General features: G+C 35.6%; 1 protein-coding gene across 4 annotated transcripts in view; it reads left to right on the top strand.

The window, feature by feature from the left end:
* nek7 (NIMA-related kinase 7) overlaps positions 1-24,326 on the top strand; it is a 188,522-nt gene extending 164,196 nt beyond the window's left edge. For all 4 annotated transcript variants that reach the window (XM_067990628.1, XM_067990631.1, XM_067990629.1 and 1 more), the window contains exons 9-11: positions 1,165-1,259; positions 15,916-16,029; positions 20,110-24,326. In XM_067990628.1, coding sequence (XP_067846729.1) covers positions 1,165-1,259; positions 15,916-16,029; positions 20,110-20,220 — 320 coding nt within the window. In that variant the 3' untranslated portion in view covers positions 20,221-24,326. The remainder of the gene's footprint in view (positions 1-1,164; positions 1,260-15,915; positions 16,030-20,109) is intronic.
* The last annotated feature ends 1,052 nt before the right edge of the window (positions 24,327-25,378 follow it).

Genomic DNA, 25,378 nt, shown 5'->3' with positions numbered 1-25,378 from the left:
ATTTAATTTACAAGTGGCATCAACAATGCTCAGAACTAGCAGAGCAAAACATTATGATTATTTTGTTAGTTGAACTAAACTGTTCTTGACTCATGGCATTGAGCACTCGATAGATTGTTGTACAGATTATGCAAAAATCAATTACAGTCCCAATCTTTATTATAAAAAGATTTGCTCATGAACTGAATACAATCACTCCCATTTTATTCATGTAGTATTAAAGCCCTAAATTGAATGTATTGTGAAGTTCGTTTTGCCTATATCGCATTTATGCTGATTACTGATCCTGATCTGTTGTATGTAGCAAGGATTTTACTGGATATACATATTTTAATATAATTATACTTGATTTAGTTATTGGTTGATTAGTGCACTCTTGATTTAATTATTGGTTGCCCATAGCTGCTGCTTTGATTTATTTAGCAAAATTTAAAATATCTAGGTTTATGAAAGCAAGGAATAAATATTGATCTAAACTTTTAGTGAACCTTTTTTAAAGGCAATTATATTTTGGAAAAGAAGGCAATGAGAAACTGATTTTTTTCCCTGGGCTAATAAATTCATTTCAGTGTAAAATATTTTGTTATTTTTAATCAATTCTACAAAACATGAATTACTGCTTTTTAGAAACTTCAAAGTGCTGGAAATCTTACTTGGTGAGCAAAATCTTTTGAAGCAAATCTGTTTAGTGGGGGATAAAGGAAACTTTATACAATTGAAATCTAAAATACAAAAAATGCTGTAGAAATTAAGTTAACCAAAATGTTGAAGCTATGCATGCTTTCCTTCAAATGGGCTTGAACACTAGTTTAAATATGTCACTAAATGTATCATGTTATATCATAACTGACCTGTGTATTGCACCACTGAAACATTTGGGTTGAGTTCTGTTCTACATTTTTTTTAAGCATCATGTTTAAAGTGGTGACCAAAAGTGTATAGTTGGAAACTTGTCTGATCAGATCAACCGAAGAATGAAATATTTAATTAAAATTGTATGTCAGTTGTATGTGAATATGTATACTTGGGTAACTGAAGTAATGTAGATTTCTTGCAGAAAAAAATACATAAATGAAACACCAAGCTTTGAGACGTCATCTTTTTTAACGTTGTATTTTGTAGTGTACAATACAAGTTATAACTTGCTTTTTTTTCTTTTTAAAGTGGGTACCCCTTATTACATGTCCCCAGAGAGAATACATGAAAATGGATACAACTTCAAATCTGACATCTGGTCACTAGGTTGTCTGCTATATGAGGTAAGCCTATAAAGTGTGAGCACCCTAATGTGTTGATAGCATTTCCTTTGAGATGTAACAGTACCTTTGAGAAGACAATAAAATGATTGGTGTTTTTTCTTTCATTTTAATGCTATTGATGACTCTCTGTTCTTATGAAATGATCTGCATATGAATGTCCTAATGGTATCATCTTTTGGACAAGAAATAAATTGCTGCCATTTCTTTGGTTCCCTATAATGTAAAGTGTTCACCAGAATATTGATGGTGAGATGCCTACTACAAAGCTGTGTAGTGAATAAAGCTCTTGAATTTGTTGGGCTTTTCAAAGTGAAAGATGTCAGTGCGCTTCTATGCTATTTGCTCTTCATGTCAGCATTGGGCTCTCTGGGCAAAATATAGCCTAGACCAGATGCTAAATAAAGCTGCTTCTGTTCTATTCAAACAATGCATTTGAATTAATTTTCTCAAGTTCCGGTACTTACACCAGTTACCCTTAGGGGCTATCTATAAAATTGTTATTTTGTCGACTAGCTTGTGGACAGTTTTTGGCTTTAGACACATAACCCATCAGAAGTGGGTTGAGAGTGTGCAAACTAGGTCTACATAGGTCTTTTTTTTTATACTTAGGATAAATGTTTATTCTCTCTACCATCAGTCTGGCCTCGATTCAAATCCAGACCTCAGATGGAAGAATCACACCCAATTTCCCCATTTCATAATTTAAAAAAAAATAGTAGGCTGGAAAAATAAAATTCCCTTAAGTAATGCACTCTGAAAATTTACAGCAGTGGTACATTTTTACATGTCTGGCGTTAACTGAGGGGAGAATATACTAAGTTCATTAAGTAAAAATAAGCTGATGCAAGCCGAATTAAAAGTAGAATGCATGACAGGAATTATTTTGCTAAGAGTAAACACACTGAAGAATTACGTTTTTTGGACGTCACCAGATATTTCTGCCATGATCTTGCCAAAGAACTGAAGTGTGACTTTCTCTGCACAATAGGTGGTATTGTAGTATTGCCTGGGATTAAATAGAAAGTCTTGTAACTGCAATTAGCTTACAGAACTGACACAAGCCCTCTTGTGTTCTCCTAATCAAATAGCAGAAAAATAAGTGCTCTATCAGACCATTGACTTAGGCTCTAAACTACAAGCCATGTTTATTACAAGGAAAAAGTAAGCCTTAGCAGAAAATCAATACAGGAGACTGCACTTAATTATAAATTGTTATTACATCTCCTTGGTATACCAAAAAATAATAAAATTTGTGACACTTCGCTAACTGAATTAATAATGATAAACCTGAGCCAGAATCCATCACATAAAACTTATACATGAGGCTTCATCTAACCACCACCGAACCCCAACCTCTATTTCACTGACCTCAGGACTGAAGAACTGCCTGAGCTGAGAACTGTCCATCAATCCTTCCCACTGAAACATCTTGTGGACCATCCACTACTGTGGGAAACTCTGCCTCTCCATGTCAGCTCTCACAGGCATCTGAAAAACAGTCCACATCCTGCACAGTAAATGGCCACTTGTCTGTGCCACACTACAGATGCTATTGTATTTGTCCAATTACATGTGTTACCAAGTCCTTTACCTTAAATAAATTGTTTTCAGGACAAAGCAAGCAGTCTATATTTAGTGGTGTCAGTTTTTCAATCAAAGTGTATTTCCACAGAAAAATGCAACATCCCTGAACAGTTCCTCCACAATGGCAATTTCCACCCACACACAGTAATGTGGATTCTACCCTCACCCAAAGAAACTAAGCCTGCTACGAAACAAATTTGAAGTGACTAGGCGGATCTCATAAATAAATATTAAAAATTGAAGAGACTTTCTTATGATTTGGAATATGACACATTTCCCTTTCTGTCACAGTTGGGTCCATAACTTGCAAGCCCACAGAACCTGCTTTTGCTTTTTTGGTGTGAAATTGGCCTGGATACACGGGAGCCCAAGTTGTGGTGTATGAGCTGCGGCTGTTTTAAAGCAGTATATAGATACTGTTTTGGTTTTGAAACTCTGATAGAGTCTGTGAAGAGAACGAGGGTGACCAGGAAACAAATTTGAGGAAGAATCGAGTGGGTGAGAGATAAGACTGAAGTGGAAAGATGGCAAGAAACAGATCAAGAACTGGAGAAAGGGCAGGAGGAGGAATACACAAGAAAGATACAGCAAGGATAAAGGATAGATGATTAACCTACAGGATGTATTTCTCATGGGATTGGGAGTTAATTTAATGTGGGAGTTGACTGGAAGCAGAAGTTGAGTGTGACTTCCCTGCCCCCCCCCCCCCCCTTACTGATGTGTGACCCCTTTAAGAGTCTGAAACCCTGATGGACATACCTGGTGTATCAGGAATCTTGGAAAATAGTAGTGGATGAAAAAGAAACTGGACTGCACATTTGATGTAGAGGCTAACTGTACAAGGAATTTTCCAAGTTTCCCACCCAAAGAAATGTATGTTGGTATTTCTGCCAGATGCACATGGCTTGCACAGTAATTCGTCAAATCCGACAAACATGAAGACCTCATTGATATAAAGTGGTCCTTCACATTTCAGACTATTTCATTATATTGATCAACTCGGAGGAAAGAAATGTAATTTACTTCAGTTTATTCTGATGGTGCACATGTAGAATATTTGCCAAGAATCTGCGAAGGGCCTGAGAGAACCATTACATCTGCATCCTGACAATTTAGAAGATTCTGGTTAAAACTGTTTTCAGAGCACACCATTTTGTTATAAAGCCAGTGTTGATATAACTCTTTCATAACTAAATATATAATTTGGGATTTTTTCATTAGCATTCCCGATTTTAGGAAAATTAGATTGAGTGGCAGTATGTAATGAAAGTAATGTGTTGTATTAAAATTAATTTGGGGGAAAAAAATCCGTTTCCAATCAACATGCAAATGCTGTAGACTTTCTATCCAATACATAGATATGGTGATGTAGTGGTTATGTTACTGGACCAGTAATCCAGAGGCCTAGACTAGTAGAACGTGAGTTCAAATCTCACCATGGCAGTTTGAAAATTTCAGTTCAGTTTTTTAAAAATCTGGAAATAAAAACCTGATATCAGTTTTTTTAAAAAAGTGGCATAAAAACTGAATCACTAATATCCTTTAAGGAAGGAAATCTGCCGTTCTTACCCAGTCTGGCCTGTATGTGACTCCGCTCCCGTACCAAAATGGTTGAGGTTTAACTGCCCTCTGAAGTGACCTAGCAAGCCACTCAGTTGTACCAAACCACTACAAAGAATGCAGCGGTTCAAGACGAAGGCCCACTGCCACCTTCTCAGGACAACTGGGATGCTTTGCCAGTGATGCCCAAAGTTTCCAAAAGAATATATTTTTCTGACCATTTGTTTTCCCTTAGGTCTGTCCAAAGCACAACTGCCACCACTGTGTTCCCTGATTAGCTAATGGTGTGTTAATTGCAGGTGTGTTAACAGCAGTATTTATATTGTATTCTGTCTTTCCCTTCCATCTGAGATTGAACTTGCTGCCACCCTGGTGTGTTCCGTTTTTGGAGGCCAGCTAAATTGTGTTAAAACTCATCCAAACCATGGCAAAATGGAATTTGAATATTGCCGGATAAATGCTTATTTAATACAACTTTTCCAATCATTTCTGTGAAAGTCTGTTTAAAATTTTACACAAATATTGTGTAGTCATCACCATGATTTTCCTAATTGAAAATGCTAATCTTTCACTTAGCCATTTACTAGAATTCAAAGTTGGGGTAGCTGTAGTGAAAATGCAGGGAAATTATTCTAACAGCCAAAACATTACCTTTCCAATCTTATTTTGTAGAGTGCTCACTATAACCATCTGTGTTGCTAACTCTCTAGCTAGCGTCAGTGACATACTCTAGGCTCTCAGTCATAAACTGTTATATTGTTTTCGTAATGTATGTTCAGTCTTTCTATACATTTTAATTGTATTTAAAAAAAACAGGAAAATTACTTCTGTACTTAACAGGAATTTGCTGCATTTAGTGGCCTTAAATATAAATAGAAACTAAAATGAAGACAATTGTCAAAACTGTCTTAATGCCTCAACTTATTTTCTGAATTTTTATTCAAAATGAAAATCTTTTGGTGGCAACATTTAAAGATAAATTGGACTTTAACTGCTAAAGCTGACACAGTTCACCTATTCCATTAACACTGTCTTTTACTCTTTGAATACTTTAGCACCATTTCTAAACTGAGTCGATGTAATTATATTTGTTTTGCATATGTGTATGATTCTGGCATAACTGAAGATTTATACCAACCAAACCACTTACATATGGTGTTTCAATGCTTCTGATTTTCAACTGTACAATATTGTGGAAAAATATGTTTTGTAGTTTTTATATCGTACCTCTTAAGGAAGAGCAAAACCTATCCGAGTCACTGCTGTTGTAAAATTTTAAAGAGCAAAACCTTTTCGTGTGGGAAATAACCAATAAATAAATGGAATTTATTTAATTAGGTAAGCAGATAGCTCTTTTCAACTCATGCAAAAAGACATTTTCATATAAGAAGTTTTAGTATTGGTTTTATAATCCTAAAGGAAGGTTGTAATAATCAAACAGATGGCAGTTGGCATGAACTTGACTTTACAAGAATTCTTATTTATTTTGGTGTTATTCTATTAATATTTTCCATTTTTTTTGTAAAGTTACACTGAATGCAGACAGATAAGATACAAAATTAGTAATGTGACTTCATTGAAATTATGTTAAAGTTTATGTTTTCAAACCCCCTTACTTAGCTGTCTCTGGGCAGGTTGTACCTCTGGGTAAGTTTATTCTATTTGCAGATAAATCTGTGAAGTGCTCAAAAGTCCTCTAATGTTTCAGTTTTGAGCTGTGTTTTGCTCCTCATAATGTTGTGTAAAGGATACTGCAATCAGTGTTTTTTTTAAACCGTCCTTAATATGATGGTTATAAATTAGATCCAATCCTATAGTCAGGACTTAGTAATTCAGATCTGGCAGGGTGAAGGGAGCAGCCCTGCTTATGTGGAGTGCTGTCAGCAGGGCACCTCCACAGCAGGAAGCTGCATTATTTGTTTAATTCTGCAGATTTTTTTTTAAAAGCTGACAAAAGCAGAGTAAATGCTGTGAGGAACGGATACAGTTGTTAGAGTTTGGTCATTGTGCTCCATCGCAATATAAAAGGGATGCAAGCAATAGCAGAAGTTGCCCCTTTCAAAATTCATAGACCTTCTTGCTGCAGAAGATTGCAGGTTTATTAAATAGCATCACTTATGAGAAAATGGGAGCAGACTGGGAATATAGTTATGTACATATAATTCAAACTCAGATATTCTGATCTTTAGGAAAACCATATTTGTACAGTCTACTTCTTTGAATTAAATGCTATTTTTTTCAAGCACAATAAAGGTACTTGCTGTTTAATTAAATTGTTTAATTCAAATTGCAGGAAAATAAGATTTTATTACATTCAGGAAAACAAATTTGAATTAACAGGAGAAGACTATTTCAGAAATGTCAGCTCCAAATAACTGCCATATAGTTTCTTTTAGACACTTCTAAAAGTGAATAAAAACCACTCTGGCAAAGGAGGCGTCATTGGTAAATTTTATGGGATTATGTGATAGAATTATTTTGACAACATTAGGATTAAAAGATATAGGCCACTCACTCGTTGCTTAGCACTTGACTCCGAGCTGGCAGATTGACAATTGGATGTTCCAGGACACCCTTTTGTTTAAAAAAAAATTATCTCAAGTGGATTTGTATTGCTGTCTGGCCAGTGATGGAGGAGCTTATGGCCTAGATGGCCTTTACCCGCAGCAAGAGAGGCCTATATGGGCAAATAAACTAACAAGGAGGAGAACTAGTTTAAAAAATATATTAAAAGTACACTTAGAGAATTTATACCAGAGGTGTAATGTGAGATTCATTGAATTATGTTTGTTCATAAACCCAGAAGTAGTGATCAGTGTTAAAATTTGACAATTATTCAATAATTGTATCTATATGATTACTTAGGAATACTGGCATGCAAAAATAATCCTATTTATAATGCCAGGAAGTACATAACCCACTCATCTTTTTGGCTCATCAGTTACGTCTTCTGTCAAGTTATTTTCTGTTTTCAAGCATTCCCCTTTATGTACATACTGCACCTTATTTATGGAATCAAATTATCCCTTTTGCAAACTGATAAAATCCAAGATAAAACTTTTTTTTATGGAACCACAATGAATACAGTTAAAATAATTCAGTTAATAGAGGGAGATGAACATGATTTTGGGTTCCCTCGTAAGCCCATCACTGTTTTTATAATGCAGTATCACTCTCATAATTTCCGTCTTAATTTGCAGATGTTCTCCCAAACTTTGGGGGCCTCTCATTCCTTACATATACAGACTGGCCATGATATTTTGGAGTTGTGATGTTGCATCATGATATTACTGTAACACATTAAGCTTTTTTTTGTCTGATATACTGTACTATACTATACTATTGACTTCGTTCTGCCACGGTACTTATCCAGCATCACTCACAGAAAGAGGCCCAACTTATTTTGATGCACAATAGCTCCAGAACAGATATCTACAACAGGTATCTGAGGGAGACACCAAACCACTTAATTCAGGTACAAACATCCAGTGGGTTGTTTGAATATATGTTTGGATTGGCAGTTCTGTTTCAGATTAAAAGTTACATATTTAAATTTCCTTTTTATCTTGATCAGATTTTGAAAGTATATCTCAGCCTACTAATTGAGTAGTCCACCTGAAGCAGTCGGAGAGATATAGATAGGGTGCGGGTGCCAGCTTAAAACCAGATCATGAAAGTCCCAGGTTTGATCCCAGGTTTGTGCTGAACTAATTGATCACAACACGTGTCGATGTTGGATGAAAACAGCAGTGGACTCAGCAGTGATGCTCATCCCACAGTTGAATTGGCTGCTGATACCCACTGGCTAAACTCCGCCATGAAGAATAGCCGATTAGGAAAGAGACCGAGGGCGTCCAGTACCCGAGGAACTGCTCCCAGCAAGGAGTCAAGGGTTTCAGAAAGAAAGAGGAAAATATTTGCAAAAAAAGGAGAAACAGAAAGGAAGTCAAAATTATTTGGGATTTCCACCTTCTGTTCAATGTTTGTACTTGTTATCTTTCACCCCCTCACTGTTCGAAGCTGCATATCTCATAATGTTTAATTCCAAAATAATTGTCCAAATAATTTGGCTTGAGAAACAAAACTTCACCTTTAATTGCTGATATAATATAAAGTTTGTTCTATTTTGTGGTCTGCCTGAAGCACTAAAAGGAGCCTCTGGTCCTAACCGTACAATTGATTGATAATGGCTGAGATAGAGAGTCTTGTCTTATATCAGAAATGAAAGGAAATTGAAAGCTCTCTTTTAATTCTTCATTTAGTTTTTTGGAGCTATTTCAGAATTAAAAAACTTGTGGAATCATGGGTTGCATTGGGTATTTATACAAGTGGCTCACATCTCACTGGAAGCAGATGATAGATGTATACCTTACCTAAATGCAAGTCGATATATGTATACCAGTGTATTCTATTTGTACACATTTTAAATATTATACAGGATAATATATAAGATATGACGCTACTCAACTATGGAGACATTCATTGAAATCCCATGTGAAGTATTTATTTGTCTTTGTTGGCTGTAATCATTGTGGAGTTGCAGTGTTATGGCTCCACATGCTCCTGTAGATGATGGTTCAGGATGGGGAAAGAGAGAGTCAAAATGGCACTCCTTTAGTTCATTTTGCATTCATTGGTTCTGTGTTGGTCCTTTTAAAAGCACTTCATACTTAATATGGCCTGTTCTAAGATGCATTTTATTTTGCTGCTCAGGAAACATTTCTGTTTTATTGATGTACAACTTACTTACAATTGACCATGAGATTTATAATCTTTTAAACAACAGTGTTCAATATGATTTTGTGCTGGAATGAGCAGTACCAAGTTTTTAAGTGAAGACAGTGGAGGTGTAATAATGAATAGGTGTCTAGTCTGGGAACATAATGCAATAGAATAATTTCCTGCTATTAATTAATGCCTTGTTGTTCAGTGTCACAAATTATTTGCATAAATTGATAATATAAATCAGTTACTCATCTACACGGACCTTGACATCTGAAGATGAGGTTTTACATGTTTCCTTCATTGTACAGAGCAGCAGTTGCCTCCTTAGAAGGTTGTAGGTTGGTGGCTTACAGTAAAAGAGAGAGTGCAGCCACCAGCCCTGAAGACAGACAGTGCGCTCCCTTACCTTGAACACACCAGGAATACTAATAAGGAAAGCCGGACCCTTGAGGTCAGGGAGCAAGTCAATCATTTCAGTGATCGTCTCAGTGAGGAGAATCAAATTAGCCTGAAAAATTCAGCTGCTGGGAGGAGAGGGCAAGCAGCTGTCAGGGGCAGCAGCGATATGCACTAATGAACCAGATGAATAGTGCAAAAGCTAGAAAATAAAAACAGGACAGTTGACATTTTTCATCTGTCAAAGCAGAAGATGCATGAAAATAGGCCCAGTTTAACTCTTTAGTGAATATGCTTCCTGTCTGTTAATAGTATTACTGCTGAAATGTTTTATGGACTGTTGTGTTTAAGAACATAATATTGCTAACCTTTTAATAGTATTTTTAGAAGTCATAATTAAAAGGTTAGTGATATTTGAACATTATGTTAGAGGAGTAGTTTAATGATAGATGCTCTACGTGAATTTAGAACCTCAGAAATGTAAATACTAGTCCTGGGAATCAAATAGTTAAGGATACGTTTCAAAGAGCAGCCGACAGATGAGAGCCATTTTCAGCTTGTCCTGTCCCTGCTAAAGCTCACTGAGTAGCACAGGATGGTCTGCGTGTTTCGCAGAAGGTCTGCGTGTCTGGGGAATGTACACATTGTCCTTTGAAAATCAAACTTATTAGCACATGCAGAAAAGGGTGACTGACTTTAGGGCACCACTACGCTCACTGCAGCGTTGATGCTGTCGATGTTAAGGGATTTAAAAGGTGCTAATACTGAATCCCAAGGACAGAGTCACTATCAACGAAAACGAAAGAGTGTGGAGGATTCTAAAATCTACTGCTGTTTGTGTCTTGAAGATGCATGTGTGTTATAGTCCATGCGATCCACGCAGGCAGGACAGATATCGGACATTGCTAATAGCCTTATTTATTTTGTGCAATAACATATTTGAAATGTATACATTTTTAAGCAATGTTAAGTCTGTTTCTGAGGTACTTAGTTCTAGTCTTCAAAATATTCATATAAAAATTAATTGTTCTGAGTAACTACTTTTTTTAAATACTGAAATTTAGGCTCGCAATTGTACACTATTATGGTTGCCATTTGGGCTGAAGTGTTTCATTATTAAACATGGAGATAAAGGTTTGATTGCAGCATGAGGATTTATTTTTTCTCAACAGCAACCACAGTTCTGCACCAACTATCCAGCACGATCTCTGGAATATTCTGCTGGTTCAGCAAACTACAATTGGAACAGAATCGTTCCTAATATTCTTAACATTGTTTAGAAATGTATAAATACATTCAGAGGTTCAGCATTCTACCATTAGAACAATTCCTAAATGATCATGAATATTGGTAAGACTGGCCTGATAATGGAGGGAGATAAAATTAAACTGGAGGCTAACTGCTACATTCATTGCATTTGTAGAAATCGAAAAGCCAAAACTATCAAGATTGTAAAGTATAAGTAGCTGGGTGTGTGGTTACATTAAAGCAGAAGCCATTTTACAAATTGATCGGATTTTATTTGACCGACAAAATAAAGCCTATATTAACTATTCTGGCTGCTACTTATAAAAACATTTAAATGCTTCCTTAACAAGTTACCATTCAAATTATAGAATTATAAGGACGGTTTTAATTTAGGTTTAACATTTTTGATGGGAATAGTGAGCGCAGAGGGCACTTTAATAATTCCCACCATATCACTTAAGATACTATTTCCCTTTCTCTAAATAAAGCTGCCATCTTTATACTCTCTGCAATGAGGATTGAGTATCACAATCCCCTTGGCCCTAAATCCAACAATGAGGAGATACTTCAAATTTTTGCATCTATGTTGATATGAACACATTCAAATTAACAATTGCCTGCTGTTCAGAAATGAGAGCCATCTTACTGTTCCAGTTCCTTATGGTTGGCATGGCGGCTGATGGTACATTTGCAATTTAGTTATATTGAATTGTGTTGATGAAAGTATTTGTTTCATTGAGCTTTGAAGACTCGGGTTTCATTTATTAAATCGCTCAAGAAACTGGGGGAGGGGACTTAAACTTTAACAATTGGAGGACCCAAAAAATAATGCCTGAAGCTTTTATTCACAATTCTGGGACCACATACATGGCTTTACAAAAATCTGAAACATGAATTTCTAAACAAGAAATCCAGGATTCTCAACCCTTCATGTGAAAAGCTGTTTGTATGCCCATAAGTAAAGTTGACTGGATTATCTTTGACTTTGTTACTCACTAATTATCCAGCCACTCCAGGACTTCAGGTAATTTACGCTGACACTCCAGTGCAGTATTGAGGGCATGCTGCATTGTTGGAGGTACCGTTCTTAAGACGAGATGTTAAACTGAGGCCCCGTGGTTCAGGTGGACATTAAAGATTCTATTGCACGATTTGAAAGAGCAGGAAGTTTTTCCAGTGTCCTGGCCAACAACACCAAAAACAGATAACTGATTGTTATCTGATTGCTATTTGTGGGATCTTGCTGTGCTCAATTTGGCTGCCGCATTTGACTGCATAATAGTCACCACTTCAGAGTAATTCAGTGTTTTGAAACATTTCTGAGAGATGTGATAGTGTTACATAAATGCAAGTCTTTCATCATTCATGGAAGTAAAGTGCATTCAGTATTCCTTTATTATCACCGTTGGAGGACATAATTAAGCATTGTGACATATATTAACTAAAATTATATAAATCCACAGTTATCACCCAGTATAACGTGTTTATTATACAACAGGTGTTTAGATAGATGTTCTTCATTTTTTTCTACTGCATATCATTAGAGTAAGATTGGATGGACATCATCACAAAGAAAGAAAGAAGAAAGAACTTGCATTTATATAGCACCTTTCACAACTTCAGGATGTCTCAAAGCGCTTTAAAGTCAATTAATTACTTTTTGAAGTGTAGTCACTGTTGTGATGTAGGGAAACACGGCAGCCAATTTGTGCACAGCAAGGTCCCACAAACAGCTGTGGGATAAGTGACCAATTTAACTGTTTTGGTGGTGTTGGTTATGGGATAAATGTTGGTCAGGACACAAGGAGAACTCCTCTGCTCTTCGAATAGTGCCATAGTATATTTTACGGCCACTTGAGAGGGCAGACGAGACCTTAGTTTAACATGACATCTGAACGACGATGCCTCCAACAGTGCAGCACTCCCTCAGCACTGCTCTGGAGTGTCAGCCGAGATTATGTGCTCAAGTCCTGGAGTGGGCCTTGATCCCACGATCTTCTGACTCAGTGGCAGGTGTGCGGCCACTGAGCCAAGTTTTAATATTTTCACTCACCTTTTCCTGCATGATATATAAAGGGCTCCTTCTTTGGATGGCATCACTACTAGCTTTCGACGCACCTGTTTAGTTAACTATCTCAGTCAAGTTATTTTGCCATATTCAGACTACTTTATCTTCCTCATTCCTGTCATAAGTCTGTCATTCTCATGCAGTTTACACATTAGTATCACACTAGTAGCTGTATGGAACCAAAACAGGAAAAGTAGTATTTCATTTTGTACTTTGGCCAACTGCAACTCTGCCAAGCTATTAATTTTTTTGCCTTTGCTTTGAGTTGTGGAGCTGCCTATTTATACCAGCAGTAGGACTCACTTATGAAAGAAATGGTTTTAGTTCTTAAATGGCTCCGTGAATTTAATACGAATTGCAGCTAAAGAAGTTTTGAGGATGATAGCAGCAGTTTCTATAGGGGGGCAGCTTAATTAACATAACTGAGAGCACTGAAGCACTCGGTGCTTGTAATAATAATTCCCTGTAAACTATTCTTCAAATGAATACAACTAAATAGTTAAAGTTGCATTCATTTGGAGACTTTTCTGTACACCTCTTGTATAAACGGATTACACAGAAAGTGGGGGGTGGGGGTGGAAGAAAAGCTGTTTTATTCTTGATAACCTTCAGAACTTGGTTGTAACTTTGTCACGTGCAATTTTTTTACATTTTCATCACTTGTGAACTAAGCTGGATATGACACTTCCTGATTGTGTCTCCTGCAACACAATTTTGACAAATCGTCAATTGTCATTATATTTACCTTCTATTAATGATTCGAAGGAACAAGTTTTAATACATTTCACTCTAAACTGCATGACCTTTACGTAAGGCAATTTTAAAATATCCTATTTTACCAGTAAGTTCTATTCTACACCAAATATATTGCACTTGGGTGGAAAAGCAGAGTTTTGCTCATGGGATTGCTGGTATCGTCATGGTCCCCGACAGTGATCTCAAATTCATGAAAACAAAAACAATACTACATCTCTGTATATGTTGGTCCTGAGCTCATCCTTCGAGAGCAAAACTTTAGCCCAATAATATCCGCTGAATAAACAGAACATCAAACTGGGTAATGACAAAGGGGTCAAACTTTAGAAATTAAATTTCACTGCTATAGAGCAACTTGAACCAAAACCCCTGCATCCCTCTCATCCTGCAAGTAATATTCAAATGTTAAATTTTAAAATTGCCTTTTGCATATATTATATGGGGATTTCTATAGTCAAAATTCCTGAATTTATGACCCTTTATGGTGGGTGTAAAGCTGTGATGCTGCACATTTCAGTACATTATAGTGCATAACTTAGGAATTTAAAAGACAAAATTCAATGAGATAATGAGAATAGCCACAAAACAGCAGCATTCAGCAAAAAACAATGAGGGTTGCAATGCCTGCCATGGTGTGTTACCAACAATCATACAATTTTGACAAAGATTTGGCTTGTTTTTTATGTACTCTGATTTATGGGACTAGAATACTTGCAAAAGAGCAACGGTAATGTACTTTCACCAGTGCAGTATAGTTTGAATATTTTTGAGAAAGGCAGGCATTAAAAAGTATTTTTCCCTAAAGGAATGGCTGGAATTCAGGTAATCTAAAATTTTCAATAAAAATGGAGGATTTTCATCTGATGGACTAATTACCTTTTCATTGATATCAGACTGTTGTACTTCTAAATGCATTTTTCTGTCAAACCTGGTCTTTTGCCCTTTTTGCTTCTCTCACAGCTATAAATACAAGGATACTGCTGCCGCCTTCCCTTTTTTTCATACATTGGCCATTCCACATCTTTTTCAGCCTCTTCCTTTTACTCTAATTTGTGCAAAATTTCAAGAGGAGATTGCAGTTCCTGCCCCAATCTGGTTTGGATTAGATAGAAAGAGGAAAGAATAAATCCTGGCAAAGCTTGCAAAGCTCAGAAAATGGTCAGCGGGGATCCTGGGAGCCAGTTACACTCTGCAACCAGACACTGAAACTTGCAAAGAAAGAAAGTGTAGGGAGAATGTGTTTATATGTGAGACACACACACAAACGCAGACTGGTGGATGACATCTTACTCAAAAATTGCAGGTTTGGGGGATACCCAGACTCACATGAGCCGCTGAGCGCTGAGGAGAAGACTGATCAAAGTTAGAAATCTAATCACTACAACTATCTAATTGCAAATAATACAACTGCCACATACACAGCATTTTTTTTTTAGTAGCTGAGATCAGAAAACTTACCATATGGGGAATCATGAACACAAACTTGCATTCTGCTATTTGGAAAATGAATATGCATTTGTGCCGACCGTATTGAAAATGTGAATGAATTCAAAATGTCAATCCATCAGTAACTTCAATTCTTGGCATTACTAATCTAGACTGCTTTTCCATAATGTTGGATATCAATGTTAGAACTTTATTTTCATCACAGAACATGGTTCAGCTGTCTAACTCTTATCTCCCTCATTCAAGCACGTGCCAAAATTACACTTTGCTTCGTGCTGGAAGCTAACAAACACCTTTTGCACCCATCCAAGTGGTAACACAGGAAACCCATAGTGACATAGGGTTGTGCTTTGATTCTTTTAGTGCATTAGCTACTAATATGGTATTGTGCATGTGTTAAATAGTCAAAGAAAGTGATGCAACATCATGCAAAATGAGACATTTTTCTAAAGGGCTAAATTATCTAAATGAATGAAACCATAGCCTTTCAGAAAAACTGATGCCAAACCTCTTTGAAACCAACAATTTAGATTGAGCCCTGTAGTTTTATTGTACTCAGCGCTCATCAGAAATGGCAACTTATTCATAAGCAAAAGGCAGAGGTTAAAATGTTGAAACGTTGAATAATTTATGGATTCTGAGTTAAATCCATCTTTGGTTTAGTGGAACATATCCTGGTCAATCTACTAAGATTATTTGGAATGGATGTTGAAAAGCAATTGTAGGAATCTAACTCAAGATTGAGCGACTAATGAGCTTGTTTACCATACGTTAACTGTAGACAAACATTGGTCCCGCTTAAAGACCAAATGCTGATGTACTTAATTTCTTTCAGTACTAATCTGTGTATAATTTCTCTTTAATTTCACTCAGATGGCTGCACTCCAAAGTCCATTCTACGGTGATAAGATGAACCTATACTCTCTCTGTAAAAAGATCGAACAATGTGATTATCCTCCTCTTCCTTCTGACCACTATTCAGAAGAGGTGGGTTCAGTTTTGTTTTAGATTATTGATAGCCCTTCAACTTTAAGAAAAGCACAAGAATTAGGATGAATACATGAACGAACAGCTGGAGTACTGTATCCACTATAGGAAGGATTCTGCTTTTGTTACCACAATTGTATTTTATGTTTTTAAATGAAAAAAAAATCAATCACCCCATGAGTCTAAAAGAAGTAGAATCAATATGTTTTGCAATCTAGGTTATTGAGAAAAAATAATACATATTTTAAATATTTTAATTGCTGTTTTTGTGCAATATTTGCCTTAAGTTTGCTTCATGTCAGGCAGCCTTGTAATGCAACTTTGACATACTTCACTCTGGCTGGTAAAACGTGGGTTTATCCCCATCTGGTGAGTTTCTGATCTCAGCCCAGCCATCTGGGAAAGACGGTGAGGCAGGAAAAATTGAGGAATGCCACTCTAATGCCCAGTTCAAGAGCAACGGAATTGGCTCGATCTCTCCTTCAGGCAATTATGAGAAAGGAAAATGAATATGTAAACTGTGATGCAGAATAATCATGTATTTTTTGTCGCAAACATTACTATTCCATAGTTCTAATCTTTAAGTCTCATACAATAAATCTAGACTTTGTAAAATAAAAGATTTAGATCCAATAGTAATTGCTAGATGACTCTACATGATTTATGTTTACAATGAAGCTTTATAGGTTTAAATAAAGTTGATGAAAAGCTATTGTGTTGCATCAGTATAGAATCATATTTGGGAGGGGGCAGAGGTGCAAAATCCCTGGTGCAAAATTTCAGTTTGTCTTTTCAATATTCTCTTTTAATTAAAATCTACTTGGAGCACTAACTGTTATTTGATGATGGCACCTTATTAGCTTTTATTTTGTTTTCTAATTGTTCATGTATCCCTTCTAATTCTTGATCAGTGATGTTTCCAGCAATGTACATATCGAGTGTTTCGGTTTAGCTGACTTGGAATCTGTGGGTCTAGATGGTGCAGTTAGGTATGAACAATAACGTGAAAAGATGGCAAAAATGTCATAGGTTGTTCTTTATTGTGTCATTCAGACTGTCTGCTTTTGCCGTGATGCACATGAATATTTCACGTATCTGCATCTTCATCCCCATTCTTCTTGACTAATTTTCAGACTGTCTGAATTTGCATTTCACATGGTAGCTGATTAGGAGATGTTGAGCGTGGTAGAGGAGCCTCAGCAGGCGGTTGCTATGGCGACCTTCGGCAGGATTTAATGATGATGCCACTAGTGGTTGGTTGAAGTCGGCCTGCCTGCAGGGCTACTCTGCTCAGCCTCTTATTGTGGCTAAGTGTGAAGTGGGGGTTGTGTATTCGCAGCCAAGGGGCAATTATCAGGGACCGGCCCAGATGGAAGGTCCCAGAGCTGGCAAAGGCTGAATCCGATCCATTCCTCCCCTACCTTCAGCAATGCCAGTGTGGAAAGATAATTAGCACAAAACAGGAGCATATCTTTCCTTCCAGCCTGACACAATGTGAATGTGTATGGAAATAGATTGGCTTTGTTTTTGTTAGTATTCTTGGCATTTGCTTCTTTTCTAGAGGCATGGGAGATAGATTTACTTTGTTTGGGCTCCAAGCAGGGAATTACTGTGTATAGTTACTGCCATCCATGCATACTCGTTATTTTATTAAGAATGCATACTAAAAATACACAAATCCTTAAAAAGAAAATGCATGAATAAATGTTGTGCTTTTTTGCACAGTATTTCAATAAGCATAGGCATTTCATTTCAATGTACCACATTTTATATGGGCAAATATATGTAAGAAATGGTAACAATGGTAATATATTTTTGACATGTTTGAATCTCTTTTAAACTATCTAGATCTACAAATGTACAACATAGTAGAACGATCTTTTGTAATAGTTTGTATTATTTTTTGGCATATAATGCATACAACTTTTCACATTTGATCAAATTTATTTCTGTATCCTGCACTTACCTAACCTGGTCTGCTATGAAATGTTACTAAAGGCTTAAATGCAAACATTCCCACTATTAAAGTATAATTAGTGCATCTAAGGTAATTTTTTGGCATTGTCCATTACCAGTGCAGATAACAAATACACTGAGCCTTTTGAATCTAATCTAAATGTCGCATGCATTTCTGTGAACCATCTGATGCTGCTTAGAATAATTAAGCTTCTGACTTTCTTGGATATTATTTTGTCTCTAGCACTCTTTAGAATGTGGAAACTAAAGTTATATTTGAACAATAATGACATCACAAGATGGTTTATTTTGGCCTTTTAAATGTAAATTTAAAAAAAAGCCCACAATGTAATTTTTAAAACTAAAAAGGCAAAGACAATTATAAATACGACACAGAATGCCCTCCAGTAAAATATATTTTTTATTTTCACTCGTGACTTTGACTATAACTCACTAGTAGAAGCACAAACTGTATTTCACAGAGAGACATTCAGTATGCAGTATGGCCTCACAGCATGAAACCGTTTTACACAACAGTGCCAGACAATAGTTTTCTCTTAATGAGAAATAAAACTTAATCTTGTATGGTGCAAACAAGCATTTACCCCTATAAAGAATTTCAGTTCAGTCATCATTATTTATTCTGTGATAAAGTTTATCCAGATTTTTTAGTTAGTAGAAAATGTTGAAGTCATAAATTTCTTTCAGTGCTTTATTTCTAAGTTTTAACATTTGACATTTAAAAAAAAATGCCAATGATGCAGTTTAGGTCAGGCTTTTATTTGTTGTGTGGGTCTCAGGGTGGAAAAAATACTAAACACTCTGCGCAGCTTTTGGAAATGCACATTGTCAAGACCAATATTTCTGAAAAGAAATTCAGGAAATTCCTATGTGTGATTATGCTACAACAGCATAAGAGAAATGTGAAGCTTCAAGTGACCCTTTGATTCCATTGGAACAATTTGTAATGTGACATATGAAAATCCAGGCTAATGTGAAGTGATATCCAAACCTAACACCCAGTACTTAAAACGTTATGGTCAGTAGCAGTTTCTAGTGATCAAGAATTCTTTTCAAAACACATGAGATTCTTCCAGGAGCTAAATGGCCATGAAGTAAAGTTAATTTATTGTTAGTGATGTGGAGCTCCGGTGTTCACTGTAATTGAGAGCAGCAGCCGTACTTCAGTAAGATAGTGACAATTTCATTTAGGATAAAATTGTGATTTTTTTTTTAGTGTATAGTATGACAAGTTGGATACTACATATTTTAGAATATTGACTTAGTCCCCTGAGCAAATTCCCAGCTGATATTTTTCTCATATGAGCTACACTCCACAGTAAATGACACTGGGGAATGACTCTATGAATGGTCATATATATGACAGTAGAATAGGACACAATTGTTAAAAGTAAAAAAAAATACAGCTAGTGGTGGTACTACAGAATAGTTTGAAGGAAAAGAAATTGTTCTGTTAAGCTCAAAAACAAAATTAGTAGTTGAAGAGCTGAAACTGAGCAGGTGACACAGAAACAATTTGGAGAAATGGAGTGGGTTACATAGATGGAAGTCTGGTAATAGGATGCAGACTGTAATTAATGTATGATATCTAATGGATTACATGGATTTGATTTTTGTTCTCGCCTGTGACTATTGTTTTTCACTGTATAACACATTTGTAATTAACCACAGTGAAAATGGGATGTTCCAGACATAGAGAATTATGCTTGTCACACTGTCAAACATTGTGTAATCTCCAACTGCACTAGCCCTCAATTATTTAAATTCTACATATCTGTTTAGATAACAAAACATAGGAATTGCTAGATGAAAAAAAAACAAGGTTCATCTAATTCACCATCGACCAATGATCTAGTTGTTTACCTTTTCCAAATGGGTCTGATAACCATAAATACTAGTGTATTTGGAAACTGCATTTCACTCTTGAAAAGGCATCATAGCTCACTCATGACATTGTACTTTGTGAGTTATGTTTCTTTCAGACTGAGGAAATGAGACTCCTGCCCCATCAATACGTGCTACATTACTAACCCATTTTATAACCCCTTCGTTCCTGATGATGATTCTTTTCCTGTTTACTTAACAAACTGTTTTGTTTTCTAGCTTCGACAATTAGTAAATATCTGCATTAACCCAGATCCAGAGAAGAGACCAGATATTGCCTATGTGTATGAGGTAGCTAAGCGAATGCATGCACTTTCTTCGGGAAGCTAAAACAAATCATGCATCATGAAGAAGAAAGACCAGAAGATATGAAAATAAAAATTCACTGTTTCTATATTCTATCATTATTCTTTGTTATTCTGTGTCTAAGGATAGTTGTACAGAATTCAGTGACATCATTGGAAAGAATGTTATACATACCCAAAAGAAATGAGTTCTTAATGACATGGTTCTGTATGCTGAACTGCATTTGTTTTAATGATTACATCCTCTCAGTGGCCTTGTGTGTTTTAATTCATATACTGTTTCCATTTCCGTCCTTAGATTAGATATTTTGAAAAAAAAAATTTTGCGTGCCTGCAGTTTTTTACTATCATATGCAAATCTGTTTTCTGTAGGCCGATTGGACCAGACATTATTGTGCCTTGTTACATAACTCATGCTCTTATTTATAGCATTTATTACATCTTGTAGCCTTTGTGATATTTTCTGTTGACCCCATAACTGCTTGGTGACATTGTATGAATTCGCACCAAGTATTGGTATGTTATGCAAATCAACATTTGGTTTGTATGGACCAAATTCCAAATTGCTTGAATGTTCCTTGTAAGTCACAACAATGCTAACCAAAACACTATTAAATGTTCAATGACATTTATGGTTTCTAAAAGGTGCCTTTATTTTTGTTTTTATAAAAAAAAACAGTTTAATACTGTAACATTAGTTGCCCGTTGATGTCACACTACCATTATGAACAACTATTGTTGAACTATAGCTTTACCATGTGAATTCAAAGATTTACAGAAAACCAGGATAATGCTTTGATACCATAAAAATTGGCCACTTTTGTTTGTTTAAGCTTTGATTGTGAACTTCCTTATTTTATCCCAGCCCTTTTGATTTGCCAGAAACTGTAGATGAGATGTAACCGCATACAAGCCACCACCATTGCAATTCTGTGCCAGCTTGCCAGTAGGTTCACCAGAGTGGCTTGGGAATTATTTTCTTTTTCCCCACAGCAGCGTAACTGAGATTGGTAACTTAGCAGAGAAGGGGGATTGAACTTGCCTCTTACTGCTCTGTGGTGCTTCAACATGGTGTACCACCACTTTGCTCTTGATATTTTCGCTTTAAAAAAAAAATTAAATTGTTTTTAGAGGTTTCAATGCAGCTAGAATATCTTGAAGTTTTAAAACTTCCATTTCTACAAGTCTCAAGACTATTTTCATAAAGTATTTGGATCAGTTCCACGGTGTTACACAATTAACATAATTTATTAATAAGGTGGCAAGTAAATGTAAACATTTTCATTGTATTGGATACTCAGTGGGGACTGGAATGCGGGATATATTCTGTGAGTGCAAAACATTCGATAGCTAAAGAGTGACAGTTAACGGTTATAAAGCCATTCCTTGATCTTCTGCTGACCTATTACCTAAATGTGTTACATGATGCGATACTTAACCATGCAGATCAGGAAGGTCCCAGACTCGATTCAAGGGTCTGATCTCAACAAAGATAGTTGTGGGGATGTTACAATTGACCTTGGTTTCTTTGAATTAGGAAGGGAAAATTAGCTGAGGTTCCTGCTGCAGATCACTATTCAATGATCCCAGCTGAAAATGCAGTCCAGGTTCACACAGAAAGAATGGCAGCTCGGGTAAAATACCGGAAAGTTGCCAGAGCTGGAAGAACCATACTCTAATAATCTTTATCAGTACACAAGAGGCAAAAACAAAGCAAAGGAGAATCTGAGAGGATAGGGAAGGGAAAATATTTCCTTGCTTTTGAAATAGATTCTCTATTGTACAGTTTCTCAAGTATTTTACAATTGATTCACCTATAAAGACGTTTCTAAGTGCAGAAGGTGATTTAATATACTCAGTCGTTTAAATTGCATCTTGCCTCTCTAAAATTGAACATTTGCCATCTTGAAAGTTATTGAGCGGTGAGAAAGAATAAGAGTAAGTTAACTGAGCGTTATCGGCCCAAATTAGATTTCATTGTGGATTTTAGTTCCAGGACTTGACAAAAAATATAAGATACTTTTATTTATAATTAGAAATGATTCTGTAGGAAATTGAAATGCGAAGTTACTGTGTAGAAAATGTATCTAGTAACTACACATTTTAATTCCTTTTTATTTTTTCCTCATTGTTTAAAGAGAGATTTTACATGGACTCACAGAGCTAAAACCTCCCCCTCTTTCCAGGCCTCAGTGATGGATATTCCATATTTTGAACTAAAATAATTTGAATTTTATTCCTTCTTCTCATAAAGGGATTTTAAGGTGTCAGCCAAAAAAACCTGCTGCATTGAGGAATGAGGTGATTATCACTCTAATATGCAAACAGTAGACTATGGTACTGTATCAGCGAAAACTATTGAAAACATGTTAAATTCGATGGCCTATTGTCTCTGTACATTTGCAGTATCAATTCAATGGACGCACATTTGATCATAGAATTTCTGTATCTTTAAATTATTTCTAAAACACTGTGTGCAGTTGCTGACCATTCATGTGCGTTATCAGTGTTAACATTTACAATTTTCACTTTTGCAAATTATTTGCTTTTCCAGAAGAAAAGCCTTTTTAAAATAAGTCCATCCTAATTTTCAGCCTGGATTGTGTTGTGAATGCAGCCAAATATTAAATTGATTTTAGTTTTGTAAATCCTTGTGCAGCTATTATTAAGGATTTTTGTGGGAAAACCCAAAGTACTATATAATGTGCCTTACATTTTACAGAAATGTTAAAATGCTTCTTTTTAATTGTAATTAAATGCATGCTGATAAAGAATATGCACTAAGGATTCACTGCACAAATTCCCATGGCTTCCCTAGCACATCAGAAATTCTTCAAAAATTATCCAAAACATGCATCTTCTAGGAAATGTTTTGCAGAATGAGTTCTCCGACATCAATACCACTTTATTACAAATCCATGAGTTAGATTTGAAGATGGATTTTGCCGTTGTTTTAATTCATCCTTATTCAACATAAAATATGACAAATGCTACTGATAGTAAATTTACAGATAATGGGATGGGATTGTGTTTATTTTCTGAAAATCAGTCTGCTTTTTCTGTTTCTGACACGATCAATCTTGAATGTAAACATTGCCTTTGATGTAATGAACAAAAATGCAGTAGGTTTTTTCTTCCATTGCCCCCACAAACAAACACACACACACACACACACACACACACATTTGTCGATGTAATGACAAAAGAAGCTGGTGATGTTTCTGTTCACTTCTTTTATTAATGACATTCATCTTTTGTTTAAAGCTTTATATTTGGAGTGAGCATTTAACCGCTATTCTGAAGTCTAGCTTTACGCACCAGTTACAAAAAATATACCTGTCCATTTAAGTCTGTTTCTGATTATAATTATTGTTGATCAGGTAAATATAGCGTATTAAATGGCTGGAGTGGATGACATGGCTATCAGTACAAGAAGGGTATTTACACTGAGTGGTGTTATAGTTATTCTTTAATTGCTAATGGATAATTTCTCCTCCTACGGAATAGCTATTAGTCATTTTGGAAAGACTTGAATAGATTTTTTTTCCAATTCTTCATTTCATGTCTTTTTATTGTCGTCATTACTTTCTATTAATGTATATGCTGCCATCATTACACTGACTGATTTTTTTTTTAAATGTGCAGATATTCTGTTTGTTTGAATTGGCTCCTGAATTGTTTAAAATGTATTAATACAAGAAACCATCTCCGTACTATGTCAAATGCTTATAATGGAATTTAATTGATGAGGTCTAAAAGCCTGGCTTCTAGATTTGTACAATAGGTGATTGTGTGAATCTAAGTTTTAAATTGTAATATTTGGTTTGTGATTATCTACATCCATAACATGAATAGATTCTTATCCTCCACTTCTGACATGTTCTTGTTGGCCTCTTTGTGTCAGCGGGGAGCAGAATCCATCCCTTACCAGTCAATATGCACAAGATAGTGATCTGTAAACATTATTGACTTTTCTTTTCAAAATCCTTCCTAACAATGAAAATCTGTAGAATTGTTCATAATGTTGTTTAGGACTGTTAAATTTAAACATGATCTGTGGTTTGCTGTGATGTAAAGTGTATATATATATATATTATTAAAAGGACTACTTTGTTGTATTTTCATACTTGAGTAAGTATACTGTTTCAAGATTGTTTCAGTATAAGTAAAACCTTTGTTTTTATTTTGATCAAAAAATGTGTGCATACAAAGTAATGCACTTGATGGAGTTAAAACAATTTGAATTTCTTGATTTTGTTAAAGCTGCTTGATCCCACATTTTATTACTTCAGGAATACTGATTAAAATAATGAGCTCTTCATGCAGAAAAGCACAACTTGACATTGGGTACATGGATAATAAAGCTTATTGAGGAGACAGAGTGTCTACGTGTTGAAGAGTCACCTGTCAACATGTAAACACTTCCTCTTCTTTTCCGTGTACTCAATGTAAAGTTGTGCTTTCTTGCATTTGACTAGGACAGCCACTGTCAGCTGAGACATAATACAATATAAGTATCTTTTTTTAAAAAAAAAACACATTTTTGTCACGAGCTTATTCATTTCAGTGATTCTGAATTTGCTAATACAAATTGTGAAGTTACACCCCTAAGGACATTGTTCTCAGAAAGGAGATATTATTTTCTAAGCAACAGCTTTATTAATGATTTTTGTTTTGTACAGGCTAGCATGTAAGCATACAGAAATGATCGTTTCTAGCAATCATTTTAAAGATATTGTTCCTATATACTGTGATTATTAAATGCATTTGATTACTTTGTGAATTTGAATATCGAATGACATGTCCTTTAAATGCACAAAAAAAATCCACGTTTTACTGAAGTAATTTGGTGTTTCAGCAATTCATTTTCTGAATGTATGAAAGATACATTTTACTTCTGCTCTGTTAAATCCAAACAGTTCCATACTCCAGAGATATCCTGTATGCTGGCAATAGTCGTTCTACTATCTTAAAGCCACCTAGTGGTTGCATAGTTAAGTTACACATCCAAGACAATACTATCCATAGAGAAATGTCGGACCAAAAATGAAATCATTAAATCTATTGTTTTTGACTTAATATATATAAACCATGCATATACATCCTAAAACATTTGTTCATTTTGTTCAATATCTGATTTTCAGAGTGCAGGTGCTTAATATTTCAAATTGGAATTTTTATTC

Source organism: Heptranchias perlo, chromosome 9, assembly GCF_035084215.1.
Source record: "Heptranchias perlo isolate sHepPer1 chromosome 9, sHepPer1.hap1, whole genome shotgun sequence".
NCBI classification, from domain to species: Eukaryota; Metazoa; Chordata; class Chondrichthyes; order Hexanchiformes; family Hexanchidae; genus Heptranchias; species Heptranchias perlo.
Note: the sequence above shows the minus strand (reverse complement) of the source record. Positions and strands in the feature narration are given on the sequence as shown.